This window comes from Anas acuta, chromosome 30 (assembly GCF_963932015.1).
Source record: "Anas acuta chromosome 30, bAnaAcu1.1, whole genome shotgun sequence".
Taxonomy (NCBI): Eukaryota; Metazoa; Chordata; class Aves; order Anseriformes; family Anatidae; genus Anas; species Anas acuta.
The window spans coordinates 500,022-515,479 of record NC_089008.1 but is presented as its reverse complement, the minus strand read 5'-3'; the positions used below and the strand labels follow the sequence as shown (position 1 = coordinate 515,479).

Below are 15,458 nucleotides of genomic sequence, written 5' to 3'. Positions count from 1 at the left end.
GCTGAGAGTGAGCAGAGCAGGGGCTGCAGACCAAAGGGAAAAAGATGTGTTTTAAAAAACAGTGAAATACTGGTATGAGAATGAGTGGGTGAAAAAATCAGCTGGAAACGATTCAAAGCTAATAAAAAGTAGAGCAGTTGGGAAAGGTGTTTTCATTTGTCCTGAGGCTCAGTGAGCCCAAGGACTTTGTGCCTCTCTTTTGTAAACAAAGAGGCCAGCAACAAAGAAATTCCCGACACCATCACAAAAATGCTATAAACTGTCAAAGCCTGACCTGGCCAATGCAGCTGTGAGTAGGGGTGCTTCTGCTGGTAGTTTCCAGTAGTTTGTTCAAATAGGTGATCTGGAAATGCGTCGTCTTCCTATGTCTGTTCTGTTCCTTTTGAATTTGTGTGCTGTGTCCCCTTGGGAAGGCTGAAACCCCTTCCTGAGATATTGTGGAATCTCTGCAGAGTAGTCCACAGCCCAAACTCAGATCTTTTTCAGTTGTAAAGGTCTTCTCCAAACTGTGATTAAACACACACAATGATGCAGACAGTTGGTGCTTTCTGATACTTGGGCTCCAGTCTTTTCCTCCTTTCCCGAGGCAGTGAAAACTCCCCAGACAATTGGGTCCAAGTTCCTCCTATTCTGAGGCACTCATGTGCAGACGCACAGACCTATAAGAGCTCAGGAGTGCTGAGCCTTTGGTGTAAACTCTGGGACAAACAAGACTGGAAAACTGGGTCTGCCGGATCAGCCAGAAGAAAAATTAAAAGATTCAAGTGCCAGCAGAAGGATAAGAAATCCCAAAGTCCTAGGATGTCCAGGGAGGACCAGAAGATGACCTTGCAACCACACATTGACAGAAGGGGCCAGGGACTGCATGGCTGAGGCTTAGGACAGGTAGAAAGATGCAAACTGATAACAGCTTCAACTGCTGGCTGGAAGGGAATGAGAGGTGGTAGGTGGTGTGGCTTAACATATCTGGCAGCACCCACTCACTCCCATTCCCTCTCTGGGATGAGGGACAGAATTACAAAGAAATGCAAGCCTGCAGGTTGAGATAAAGACAGTTTATTAGGACAGAAAAGAAAGGAAAATAATAATAATAATAATAATGATAATACTCCTAACAACGTGTACAAAACAAGCGATGCACAATGCAATTGCTCACCACCCGCTGACCAATGCCCAGCCTATCCCTGAGCAGCCAGTCCCCCAACCCCGGCCAGCCCCCTGTATTAATTGTTCAACATGACCCTATATGGTACAGAATACCCCTTTGGCCAGTTTGGGTCAGCTGTCCTGGGTCTGTCCCCTCCCAGCTCCTGCTGCACCCCCAACCTGCCTGCTGGCAGGGCAGTGTGAGAAGCTGAAAAGCCCTTGGCTCAGTAAGCACTGCTCTGCAACATTTGAAACATCAGCATGTTATCAACATTATTCTCACCCTAAATCAGCACTCTACCAGCTACTAGGAGGAAAATAACTCTATCCTAGCTGAATCCAGGAGAGGAGGATAACAAGACCCCGTTGCCCCACCACTTCCCAAAGGCAACCTTGCTGTTGGAAGGACTGAACAGATCCTGCAACGTTGTCATTGAACAGAGAGCATGGGAGGTCTAGCTTAATTCCCCAAGCCCTCTCCACTGCTGAAAAGAACCTGCAATGCCATTTCCTGCCTTCTGTATTTCATTGTCATGTCCTCAGCTGCACCTCACAGTGCTCTAAATACTCATCTTCTTCTGCATGTACCTAATGGCCCCTCTCTTCCTGCTTTGTCTTCTACCTGGTGAGATCCTAGACAGCTTTTTCTACCTCTTCCAGCAGCTAATTTGAGATGTTGCCATGTCAAGTAGGCTCTTTGGTCCCTAAGACAATGCTTCTTTCTCTGTGGCTTCATCGCAATCTGATGAAGCTTGTGGTCATTTGTTCCCTCCCTGTGGCACTGGGATGTTCCTCAATCTTGACCATGGGACCCACTGGCTTCACCAAAGTGGTGGGTGGTTTGGGGCTCACACCTGACTTATGGGTTGCTCTATTAAGAGTGTGACCACCCACAGACCCTTCCTTGGTTTTGGCCAGGACCATATCTCACCCAGAATTAGCAATCATCAGTCTCCAATATGTGACCCAATCATCCCTCTGTAGCCAAAGAACCCATTCTTTCATCACATACGCTTTGCCTAAACTTCAGGCCAAGTCACTACATAACCCTGAACATGCATACAATATTTCATTCTTGTTCTTTCAGGTTTCAGGATTCTTTACTGGTATTCAAAACTATACTGAATAAATACAACAGACGAGGTACTTCCCAGCCCATGCTGGACAGACTTCGAAGTGCATTGCTCCTTTTGCAAAGTTAGCTATGTGCAGTGCAGTAGAGCATTGTGCTCTCTTTTTCTCGGATCATGAAGCCATTTCCATGGGAGATTAGAGGAAAAAGTATGATGACTGTTGGGGTGATGGCAAGGGGTGGCTGTTGGGTGAAGGCACAGGATTGCAGTGACGGGAATGAAGCATCTGTGCAAGCAGATGGAGCTGGGATGCTGGAGCCTACCTGGAGGACCAGATAGGGGTTATCACTCTGAGAAGACCTGGCTTGGAAACTGGGGGATTTATGGTGCTGTGTGTGACCGTGGGGGAAGTAGGACCCCCAGAAGCTCAGTGCAGTGGGCCAGGGGCTTTAGGGCACACAAGACAGGACTCTGCCAGAGGAGAGTCTCTGCTGATCCTTGGAGGGCTGCTCTGCTCTGGCTCCACAAAACAGTGTCTTTGCTGCTTTCTGGGGTCCTGGGGAGCCTTGCCTTCATTACCAGGAGTGTGGCCACCTAAGCCTCAGATGATGTCCCGGCATCATCCACCTTCTTTGCTTGTGATTTTTCTGTAAAACAAAGGAGCAGGGTGATGTTCAGAGGGTACAAATCCCAACCCAAGAAGTGTTGCACAGACCAACAATGTGCAAACCCCAACCCCAGCCCAAGAAGTGAGGCCAAAAGCACCATGAGCCCTGTAGGGACACCAGATGTACCATGCACAGAGGTCCTGCTCTTACCATGGGAGCGGCCAGCCTGTCTTCCACACCTCACCAGGTACAGGACCAGCAGGATCCCACAGAGTGTTGCCACCACGCCAAGCAGACCCGACAGCACTGAGCAGGCCTGGGTGAGATCTGTGGAAAGAGTTAAGCTCAGAGCAGTTTGGTTGGATGGTCAGACCTGCGCCATCCCTCAGGGTTCCTGCTCACCCTTCCTTTCTGCTGCACATTTTTGGGGGACTCTCAACATCTTCCATCACAGCACTCCATGGGGCTGGGGTTTACCCCTGTTGGCTTGCCCTCCACTTTTGTAGGATGGGTGCAAGGACCCCCCAACTTGGATTAATGCCAAGAGAACATATCCACAAGGGGAACCCTTGGCATTTCCAAACACCCATGCTACGTGGGATACAGCAAGGCATGGCAGAACTAGTTTAGATGCAAGAGGCTGCACCTTAACAGAAATCTCTGTGCATTAGGAATTGTCTCTCCCTGCCCATGGAGGGAGACTTTCTGAGGGAGCATATCAGCATGATATCCACACCTTCTCCTAATTAATCCCCCTCCATCACCTACAGCTTTTTTCCTCCAGGTGCCTCCATCCTGTCCATCTAATGGTTTCTGTCAGGGAGGTTTCTGGCATCACTTCTGCTAAGACTGGCACAGAGACAGGAGTGTTACCCCACGGTGTGTTATCACTGCAGTGGCTACTTGGCTCTGCCCATCCTAGACGCTAAGTTGGCCACTAGTTCAGCAAGAGCGGTGCCATCTGCAGTAGGACAACAGAGGTTCCTGGCACTCACCTTCCATCTCCGTACACACCACTCCAGCTGCAAAGCCGTGCTTGCACTGCCCCGGACCCATGTTCCTATGCTGGCACTCCAGGAGCAGACTCTCTGAGCCGCGGCAGCTCAGCCCTTCCAGCAAAGCGTGGCCATGTTCTGGGCTGAACTGGCCTCCGATGGGTGCAGACCGTGCTGGCCCACAGCCCAGCTGCTTGCAGACCACCTGCGCCTCCAGCAAGCTCCAGTCACTGTCACAGACGCCGTACCAGGTGGCATTGTACAGCACCTCCACACGCCCTGAGCAGGGACCTGGACCATCCTTAACCCGCAGCTGCAAGGGGTTGGTGCCTGCAGCAGAGAGCAGAGGGGGTGAGGTCTCAGGCAGGACAGCTTTGGTGTCCAACCCCATGTTGAGTGGACAGGAATTAATTCAGCCTGTCCTGGATGGCCCACCCTGGTCCCTGTGGATTTACCTGAGCACACCACACCGGCATCCTCACTGTGGCCACAGTTGTGCTCTCCCCAGCTTTTCAGCCCGCACTCCGCAAAGGTTGACTCTGTCCCCACGCAGTGCACATTGTCCAGCCAAATGGGGTCCGACCCTTGCCCAAAATGAGCTGAGCCCGGTGCTGACATTGCCGTCCCACAGCCCAGCTCCCTGCACACAACTGCAGCATCGTTTATGTCCCACGTGTCATCACACACGGTCCCCCACTTCTGGTCGTGAAGAACCTCAACTCTCCCAATGCAGCTGTTCGATCCATTCACCAGCCGCAGCAGACGGTGCCTCGATGTGTCCGTGTCTGAGGAGGGAGCAAAGTACACGTTCATACCTGATCATCAGCTGCAGACAGGCTTTGAAATGCATTGAGCCATGGAAAAAACTAGAACATCCTTTCAAGAGGCCTGGGAAATGTTCTACATTGACAAAGATTCTCAGCTCAGATAAAAAGGGACCACAGCTACAGAGCCTGGGATTCAGTGCCCAACAAAGGGTATTGGGATCAATACCCACCACAAAAAGTGGTAGGAGGCACTGACAGATGAGTTTATGCAGCTAGTGCTATCAGAAAGGGATAGGAGAATGGCTCTCTAACTGTGCTTCTTTCTGCACAAAACCTTCCTAAGGTCTTGCACAGGGAATAGCATCACCTGGTGTGGCATTCACACCATTCTCTGATTATTATTATTTATTTATTTTTTTCACCAGGGTGTGGAAAAAGCCCCCATTTCTGGCTTTTGAGGACATGATCAGGTTGCACCCAAGCTGCACAGTACTTATGAACATGACTCACCTGAGCACACCACTCCAGCATCCTCCCCGTGGTCACAGTCGTTGGATCCCCATGGCCTGGCATGGCACTCGGAGAGGGCGGCTTCAGCCCCGGTGCAGTTCACGTTATCCAGCCAGACACGGCCAGACCCTGGCCCAAAGTGAGCCAGAACCGGAGCTGAGACTGCCGTCCCGCAGCTCAGCTGTCGGCACACCACCGTGGCCTCGCTGAGGCTCCAGCCGTCATCACACACCGTCCCCCACTGATGCTCGTGGAGCACCTCCACTCTTCCTGCGCAGCGGCTGGGGCCATTCTGCAGGCGCAGCTGAGCTGGCACTTTGACAGCTGTGCCTTCTGGTGGCACAGGGTGAGAGAGAAAAGGAGCATCAGACCTGATCTGAAAGCACATCCACATGCCACCCATGCCCTCAGCACCTTCCCCAGGGGGTACTCCCCCGTGTTTTGCTTGAGAGGGTTCTCATGTCCATGCAAACCTGTTGAGGTGTGTAGATGAACCAACTGTGTGACCTCAAAGCCCATGCATGTTCAACATGAACACAAGCAAACTGTCCCTGTAAGCTGCTGCAATCTGGTTTTAAGGGGTCCAGGAACCTATAACATTGGCTTGGTGACTCCAGCAACCTCCAGCTTCCTGAAGACCCCCTTGCTTCTTTCCTTTCTTCAAAAAGGCCCCAGGACTCCTCACTTTTGCCCATGAGTTTGTAAGCTGCTGGTCCTATAGCACAGAGGGTTGGGACCTTGCTGGGGAGCAGTTCTGCCACCCAGCCCTGTGCTCTCCCTCTGTCCTTGGTGTATGCTCTTTTTGCCCATACCAGCATATTTTTTGTATGCTACCTACCCCTCATCATCACTGCTGCTCCTTACTTACTGCAAAAGGATGACCTGTGTTCTAAGGAGTGCATTTCAGAAAAAAAAGAGAGGGGACGAGGTCACCCTTTCACCCTTGGCTAATGCTGTCAAAGTGGCATTAGTCCTTGGAGCCAAGCATCCTCCACTGAACTTCTTCTTCTGGTATCAAGCCTGATATTATCTACCAGTGGTTACCTGCACACACAACTCCAGCATCTTCTCCGTGGTCACAGTTATTGACTCCCCATGGCTTGGCCTGGCATTCAGACAGGGAAGCTTCTGTCCCACTGCACTGAACGTTGTCTAGCCAAATGGGGCCTGTTCCCTGGCCAAAGTATGCTGAGCTATAAGCTGAGACTGCCGTCCCACAGCCCAGCTGCCGACACACGACTTTGGCATCTGTGAAGCTCCAGTCATCATCACACACGGTTCCCCACTCATGACCATACAGCAGCTCCACTCTCCCGGCACAGCGGTTTGGGCCGTTTACCAGGCGCAGCTCTGTGGAACCAGCTCTGGAGTCCTGGTGGTGGCTGGCTGACTCTACGAGAAGCACAGGAGATGTACCTTGAAACCCTTCCTTGTCCCTCATTTCTCAGAATTACAGAATTATCTAGGTTGGAAGAGACCTCCAAGAACACCCAGTCCAGCCTCTGACCTAACACCAACAAGTCCTCCACTAAACCGTATCGCTAAGCTCTACATCTAAATGTCTTTTGAAGACCTCCAGGGATGGTGACTCAACCACTTCCCTGGGCAGCCCATCCCAATGCCTAACAACCCTTTCAGTAAAGAAAACTTCAGTAAAGAAAATTATTCTTCCTAATATCCAACCTAAACCTCTTCTGCCCCTCCTTGGGGCACTGCAACATCCAGCATGACCATTCTGCACTCCACCATGTTTGCTGGCTGCACCCAGTAATCGCTAACATGCAGCTACCTCTGGACTGAGAAAAGAAGCAATGGACACAAACTGGAACTCAACAGGTTCCATCTGAACATAGAATCATAGAATCACAAAATGATTCAGGTTGGAAAAGACCTCTAAGATCATCAAGTCCAACCGTTAACCTAGCACTGCCAAGTCTACCACTAAACCAGGTCCCTCCACGTTAACACATTTTTTGAATACCTCCAGGGATGGTGACAACCACTTCCCTGGGCTGTCTATTCCAAAGTCTCACAACCATTTTAGTGTTTGTTTTTTTTTGTGTGTGTGTATGTTTTTTTTTTTTTCCTAATATTTTTTTTTCTAATATCCAAACTATACTTCCCATGGTGCAACTTGAGGCTATTTTCACTTGTCCTATTGCTTGTTGCTCGGAAGAAGAGACCAACTCCCACTCCACTACAACCTCCTTTGAGGTAATTGTGGAAAGGTAAGGTGTCCCCTGAGCTTTCTTTTCTCCAAGCTCAACTGCCCCAGCTCCCTCAGCTTCTCCTCATAATTCTTGCTCTCTAGACCCTTCACCAGCTTTGTTGCCCTTCTTTGGACATTCTCCAGCATCCCAAGCTGATTGGAGATTGCCAGAGGCAAAAGCATGGAAATGATCTAGTATCCATTATATTGGTGGCAGCAAGGAGGAGTCAAAGTCTCCTTCTGGCCCCTCTCCTCTGCCTAGGGATGCATTTTATGGAGCCTGTCGGCAAAACAGAATGGGTGGCTGTATCTCTATCTGTGTCCACTTCCCCCAGAAATTCAGACAAAACAAAGATCTTGGAGAGTACACACCCCCTAGGGGAAATTCATCATCTCAGGACCCTTGCAAGATGCAATTAACACTGATTTCCTGGGCTGCTAACGTTTCCAAACCTGCAAACCCTTGTGCTGTATGAGATAAACCGCAAAACATCTAACTGTGTCCTCCCAACCCATAATTTCTTCAGGGTGTTACCTGCACAAACCACACCAGCATCTTCACCGTGGTGGCAATTGGTCTTCCCCCAGTCATTCGCTCTGCAGTAGGAAAGCGCCACCTCCGTCCCCGTGCAGTTGACATCGTCCAGCCAGATGGGGCCAGACCCCGCCCTGAACTCGCCAGGTCTGCTGGTGGACAAGGCGATGCCACAGTGCAGCTGACGGCACACCACGTTGGCATCATCCAGGTCCCATTGGTCATCGCACACCGTGCCCCATCTGTTGCTGTAGTACACCTCAACTCGGCCAGCGCAGCGGTGCGGTCCATCCAGCAAGCGGAGGGGAACCCTCTGGGATGCAACTGGTTCTGCACAGAATGCAGAAACAGCCCCATGCAGAAGAGCTGAGAAAGCCTACACTACCTGTGCTAGCTTCACATGGGCTCTGCAAATAGCTATGGTTTATGTGCACCACCAACATGCTTCTCCTTTGGTAGGCAAACCCCAAAAAATCCAGGTCTAGGAGAAAAAAATGCTCTGCAAATCCCATATTCCTAATAAAAGACATCAATCTTCAATGTGGCTTTGGATATTCTTACTGGATATTCCCAAACAAATTCAGGAACAAAAAAAAAAGACCACACTGCAGTCTGGATTGAGAACTCTGGACATAGGGATTGTCTGTCAGCTGGCTGTTGCATTAGGCAAAGCATCACCAGCAGGTCAAGAGAGGTGATCCTTCCCCTCTGCTCAGCACTGGGGAGGCTGCACCTCAAGTGCTGGGTCCAGTGCTGCGCCCCCAGTCCAAGACAGACATGGACATGCTGGGGAGAGTCAAGGGAGGGCCACCAAGGTGATCAAGGGAGCACCTCTCCTACAAGGAGAGGCTGAGAACCTGGAGAAGAGAAGGCTCAGCGGGGATCTTATCAATGCCCATAAATCCCTGAAGGAAGGGTGCAAAGAAGATGAAGCTGGGCTCTTTTCAGGGGTGCCCAGTGCCAGGACAAGATGCAGTGGGCACAAACTAGAATACAAGTGGTTCTGTCTAAACATCAGGAAACATCTGTGCTGTGCAGGTGATGGAGCCCAGGCACAGGTTGCCCAGAGGTTGTAGAGTCTCTCTGCTGGGAGATCTTCAAAAGCCACCTGGACGTGGTCGTGGGCACCCTGCTCTGGGTGTCCCTGTTGGAGCAGAGGTGCTGGACCAAAGGAGGTCCCTTCCAACCTCAACCATTCCATGATTCTGTGTTTCTGTGCTAAGACAGCAATGGGAGTTGTCTGTGTGCAGCCTTGCATTTTAATTACATTTGTATACATATTGCGATATGGAGCCAACAACAGAGCATCAGATTTTTTTGCCCATCATGCACAAGAGCAAGCGCTCCTGCTGTGCACAGAAATAATGAATTTTGGTGGACTGGAAAGCCAAGGGATGTTATTTGAAAAAAAAAAAAAAAAAAAAAAAAAAAAAAAGAACAAAAAATGAAGTAGGCAGAAGCAGGAAAAAATAACAGCAACTCAGCATCCCACCTGCTAGAGGATGTACAGCACAACCACTCACCTCCTTTCTGTGGGTTGGAGAGTAGTAGAAGTGCCTGTTCCTGTTTGCACTGGAGGAAAGAGGACTTTGGGCCCCATATTTCTAAATATACAGGCTGGCCCTGAAGAAGTGGCCAACACAAATATGCAATTTCTGGTCCTAACTGTCACAGGTTGGTAAGGCTCCAAACATTTCCCAACTACTCTGCACAAGGGCAACAGCACAGAGGCCAAAATAATTACCTGGCCAATAAGGTCTCCTTCCCCATCTGCCATTTTCCCTTCCTTTTAAAGCCTGGCAGGTCAAAGGAGTCTTTGCCCTGTTTGTCTGCAAGCCCAGACCCCCCATTCCTACATATCACAGACCTCTCTCGTCCCATGCACATGGTCTACTAAAATGCACCTTCCCCCATGCATGAGCTACTCACCACAGAGGCATGCCAAGTAGATGAGGAGCCCTGCTCCAGCACAACCAGCCAGGGTGATCTGCAGGGGCAGAAAATGTCCTGAGCACCCCATGCCAGTAGTTTTAGGGCAGGTTATCCTTGTAGTGAGAACTGCAAGCTGAGCTGGACAATGCCACTGCCAGAAAGGTTATGGTCAGTCCCCTCCTCTGACCTGTGTTTGTCCCATGCTCATCCCTCCTCCTGCACTGATCCCTCCTCCCTGCTGTCCCTGGGATCGAGCCCTCCAGTTTGAATTGGTTTAAGTGGCCTCTCCGCTGCAGCAGTACCTGCTCAGAGACTCCCCCTTTCATCCCCATTTCCCTGACCCTCCAGCCAGCTCTGGTCCTGCAGCAGGAACGTTTGCAACTCTCACATCTGGGGGTTTGGAGCCTTGGGAAAAGACAATTCCCTGTTCTTCGGGGAATGTTAATAAACAACCACCATTGTCCCAGATAAGCATATATGTTCATCTATTGAAAATGAGTGGAAATCATTTCCCTTAATTTAAATGTCTTTGAAGCTGGGGCTTCATTTAGGCCCATACACTGAGGTCCCCATTAAAGCTAGCTGGGGGAAAAGTGGGTGCTTCAACGGAGTCCTTGATGCTACGTTGGGGAGAAGTATTTCCTAGGAGAGTTCAGTTCTCACTGAGACCCTCATAAAACCAGAGGATGGGATGGGATGGGATGGGATGGGATGGGATGGGATGGGATGGGATGGGATGGGATGGGATGGGGTGGGGTGGGGTAGAATTGGGGTAGAGTAGAGTAGAGTAGAGAAGAGTAGAGTAGAGTAGAGTAGAGTAGAGTAGAGTAGAGTAGAGTAGAGTAGAGTAGAGTAGAGTTTTCTCAAAAAAAACGTGTCCTCAACCTCTCCTCACAGAACATGCCATCCAGCTCTTTTACCAGCTTTGTTGCCCTCCTCTGGACACAATCTTCACATCCTTTTGATGTGGAGACCAAAACTGCACACAATATTCAAAGTGAGGCTTCAGTAATATATAGCAGGAGAATCACCTCTTTTTTATTTTATTTTATTTTTTTTATTTTTTATTTTTTCTACCAGCTGTCTATGCTGTATTTAAAGCATCCCAAAATGATGTTTGCCCTCTCGGCTGCCACGCACCCTGCTGGCTCACATTCAACTTGCTGTTGACCAGCACCCCCAGATCTCTTTCTTCAGGGCTGAAGGTAAGATCTGCCTCACCATATAGGTGAGGAAAGGAAAGTCTCTTTTCCCCTGCCAAAATAAGGAATTCTAAGGAGCAGGTCCTTTACATACATGGAAGAGCTTGCTCCAGCTGAAGTCTGTCTGTCCCCAAGGCCACTATCAGAAATTGTGTTGATAAGACCTGACCCCTCACACTAAAAGACACATAAAATACACAGTCTGTATTCTGGGAGTATCATGTAAAGAATGAGGGGGTTCCAGAAATCATGAATGAACTGCTGAGGTTTAGTTATAAGCATGTCCAGGTTATGGGTGCCCTATTGCATTGATTCTGACCCCCAGTATAAGTGAATTCAGAGATTTTCCTGGCTGATCTCTGAACCATGGGATGCTTTGGCACAACACCCTGAGCCTTTCCCTGTGCTTACACTTCAGGCTTTCAGCAAATAGTATAATGAGCCACCTCGGCCTTCCTCCTCAATTTAGCCTGACTAAAAACATATAAGGTGCAGCAGCTTGTCTGAAAGGAAATGAAAGGATGTCTCTTGCCCCATTTATCCATCATGTCTTTTGGAAAAGCTCCTCTCTGGCAAGTGAACGGAGCTGTCCGTGCCAAGACGTTTTTCTTTCATGACACAGCCACACATTTCCCACACTTCCTATTGCTGCATCACAGCCCGTGAATATTGCAGCCCATAAATTTCACATCCTAACAGAAACCCAATCAGCAAGTCTGTCCATAATTAACCCTTTGCACCAGGGTTTCCAAGATCTCATGCAATCTTGCACACATGCAAGACTCATTGCGCACATATGTCCCACTTTCCAGCCAAGAAAAAGCTTCCTTGTTGCAGCACCCACACCAGCTCCTTCTGCAGTCCCTGTGTTCTGCCAAGACCCAAGACATAGCTGAAACTGTCACAGAAGAGAAATCTCCTGTGAACCTTTTTTTTATTTCTTATATTATTCTGCTTGCGAAAAAGTGGTTCCTAGAAGCAGGCAGCCTCTTGTGAGCGGAGATGTTCGTTGCTGAATACTAACTGACTAAATGCTGGCATCTTGTGCTCTTTGCTGGGATGTTCTGCAACCTTTTTCTGCATCCAGATGCCTTCATATGCACCCACCAGAGCCCTTCCTCCTCTTAGTGCCCCAAGGACTGCATCCATTCAGCTCCTGCTCTCTGAGAGCCTTCAGCCCCTCTCAGGGAGACACACATGAATTCTAAGTATGTCACAGAGAGCTAGGGTGTTTTGTTGTTGTTGTTTGTTTTGTTTTTGTGTTTTGTTTGTTTGTTTGTTTCTACAAATATACCAAATGCTACAAACATCTGGGATTTTTAACATCTTTGGCCGTGGCACGGACAGTGGGATTGAGCAAGTTAGCTAGTGACACCATCTGTGTGTTCAGTCAACATGCTGGAGGGAAGGGATGCCATCCACAGGGTCCTGGACAGGCTTGAGAGGTGGCCTTGTGCAAACCTCATGAAGTTCAACAAGGCCAAGGGCAAGGTTCTGCATCTGGTCTGGGGCAATCCAAAGCAAAACTACAGGCAGAGGATGGATTGAAAGCAGTCCTAAGGAGAACAGCCTGGGGGTTTTGGTTGACGAGAAGCTCAACATGAGCTGGGAATGTGAGCTTGTAGCCCAGAAAGCCAACCGCATCCTGGGATGCATGGAAAGAAGCACGGCCAGCAGGGCAAGGGAGGGTATTCTCCTCCTGTACTCAGCTCTTGTGAGACCCCGCCCGGAGTAATGTGCTCAGTTCTGGGGCCCCCAGCATCAGAAAGACATGGACCTATTAGAACGAGTCCAGAGGAGGGCCACAGAGATGACTGAGGGGCTGGAGCACCTCTCCTGTGAAAACAGGCTAAGGGAGTTGGGATTGTTCAGCCTGGAGAAGAGAAGGCTCTGGGGAGACCTTAGAGCAGCCTTCCAGTACCTAAAGAGGGCCTGCAGTAAAGCTGGGGAAGCTGCAGAAGGACAGGGTGACAATGTATGAACTCCATGGAATCGTAGAACCATTTAGGTTGGAAAATACCTGTAAGATCATCTAGTTCAACCTTTAACCTAGTCCTAAAGTCCACCACTAAACCATGTTCTAAGTCTACTATGTTCTAAATCTGCACATTTCTTGAATACCTCCAGGGATGGTGACTCAGCCACTTCCCTGGGCAGCCTATTACAATGCCTCGCAACCCTTTCAGTAAAGAAATTTCTCCTAATATCCAATCCATACCTTTCCTGGTGCAACTTGAGGCCATTACTTCTTGTCCTATTGCTTGTTGCTTGGGAGAAGAGAACAACCCCAACTCCGCTACCTTCCAGAAGGTCCCAGACCTTTGTGCAGTATCTGGACCTGCTCTAGTTCCAGTACATCCTTCCTGGGATGTGGCAACCAGAACTACTCGCAGAACAGAAGACGTGGAAAATCCAGAGTTGTATATCATGGCAAAATTAAACCCCTTGTCTTCATCTTGACACCTTTCTTAAAGTATACAACATTTCTTTGGATTCCTTAATTCCTTAGCTGTTACGACATACAGAGGCAATGATTTCAGGCAACATGCTAGCAGTTGTGTACCAGAAAAATGAAACATTCAAAGCCAGATGTGTTGTACTATCAATTCCTTTTTGTTGCATTTCATTGATGTATAGCTAGATGGCAGGAAATCACTTCATTATTCAAGAGCAAGCACTCTCAGAAGCATTACCCCGGGACTGCTCTGTGTATGGTTTTCTGAGAGGCTGGAATACAAGATGAGGGAAACCATCAGGGACTTCTCATGTGGTTCATTTTTCTCTGCTGACACTCCCAGTGACTCTAGCAGCAGTCCAGCACAGACATCTGCACTTGAGCCCATGGAGCCTTTCCATATGGTTGAGCTCTGCCTGTGCCAGCATCTCCAGGGTTAGCTCTCCCCAGCTGCTGCAAGGCTTTTAACACAGACTCATCTTGTCCCTCCCAGCTTTTGCATTTCAGTGTCTTTTGCTAACCTGCAGCAGACAAATTCTCTCATTCTCCCCTTCAACAATGAACTAATCTATTGAAAACTGGTATAAATAATACAGGTAAAGAAGAGGTCTCAGGGAATGGTTTGAGCCAGAGTAAGTCCATCAGCCATAACAAGGACAGAGGAAGCTCACAGCTTTAATTTTTTAAGTTCAGATGCCCCAGTACTGGCAATTGCATGGCTTCAGAAATGGTTAAGTGAGAGAGGACAGGGAATGTGGGAGCAGGTCATGAAGAACTCTTCCCATTCTGAGCCTGCCCAGACTCTAACTCCCCTTCATCTGCTCATCCTTTGGTGTCCCCCATACTGAACCTCCCCAGATTGCCTCCTGAAGAAGCTGCCTCCCATGGGATCCTCGCTGCAGTGATACTCAAGAAACATAAAAATGAAACTCCCACAGAGATGCCTGTCTGTTAGCAAGGACCCTCATTTACCACCCCACAGAGAAGGCAATGTGTTGGAGAAGTAACAGCATCCTGGGACAGCAGGGCATGTTCTGGGGTTACCCCATAGCCCATTTGCAGATGACACTGAAAAGAGACTTCAGGGACAGGCTATAAAGTGCATGTGTGTAAATTGCACACTCCAAGCTCAGACATTTTGGGGACCTACACACATGTGAATTTCTTTTTGCAAGGTACCCTTACTTGCCTCAGTGTTTCTAGACTCATAGACTAAGGTCCCTAGATCCCATTTCTATCATTAAGAGAGCATTATTCCACTTTTAACTCTCACTTGCCACCCTTTAAACAAAAGTACATAAATTGTATGATGGGCTGATTGTAGATTCATAAAACCTGAGGAGCTGCTGGGTGGTGGATGGACTACTAGTCCCACCACACTGGTGGGCTCCCCTATCTCAAATGCCTCTACTTCCCAAACCCCTGCAAAGAGCCAGATGAACCTCCCTGATCACGTATCCAGCTCACATCAAACTGGAGCAATCCAGGGAAGTTTCCAGAATTGTTCTTTTGTTGAGCAGATGAAGGACTGGAAGCTCTGCAGCAGCACAAGGTCACTAGCCAGCCATGGGTGGGGACCCTGCAGCTGAACTCTTCAAAACCATGCCAGGAAAATGCTGAAAAGGGAACTGTGCTTCCTAGGAAGAAGATAACCTCGTGTCAAAGTGGGTGAGAACTGCAGCTTCAGGAACGAGAACAAAGAAAAGCTAATTCTGCAAGCACTGCCTGCATTCTGGAGAAAGACCTCTCCATTACCCTGACCTCTTTAGGGTCACTAGGTCACAAGGGTAACAACCATTATCGTGCTCATTAGCAGACAGCAGGACCAATGTATGCATCTGTCGTGGTTTAACCCAGCCGGCAGCTAAACACCACGCAGCCGTTCGCTCACCCTCCCCCCTCCCTCTCTGGGACGGGGGAGAGAAATGGAAAGTGAAGCCCGTGAGTTGAGATAAAGACAGTTTAATAAGACAGGAAAATAATAATAACAAAATAATAATAACAATAATAACAATAATAATAATAT

The 15,458-nt window shown here is 49.0% G+C and overlaps 1 protein-coding gene across 2 annotated transcripts; it reads right to left on the bottom strand.

The window, feature by feature from the left end:
• Positions 1-1,034: 1,034 nt before the first annotated feature.
• On the bottom strand, positions 1,035-9,962 carry LOC137846107 (deleted in malignant brain tumors 1 protein-like). Of its 2 annotated transcripts, XM_068663790.1 has the most exons (8): positions 9,773-9,961; positions 7,844-8,173; positions 6,144-6,491; positions 5,100-5,432; positions 4,278-4,607; positions 3,823-4,152; positions 3,038-3,154; positions 1,035-2,866 (listed from the first exon to the last, which is right to left on the bottom strand). In XM_068663790.1, the coding sequence occupies exons 1-8, from the start codon at positions 9,861-9,863 to the stop codon at positions 2,814-2,816; spliced, it is 1,932 nt and encodes a 643-aa protein (XP_068519891.1). In that variant the 5' UTR covers positions 9,864-9,961; the 3' UTR covers positions 1,035-2,813. The 2 variants fall into 2 exon arrangements, with proteins under 2 accessions (XP_068519891.1, XP_068519892.1); XM_068663791.1 differs by lacking the exon at positions 7,844-8,173 and having other exon boundaries at positions 9,773-9,962.
• Between the last annotated feature and the right edge of the window lie 5,496 nt (positions 9,963-15,458).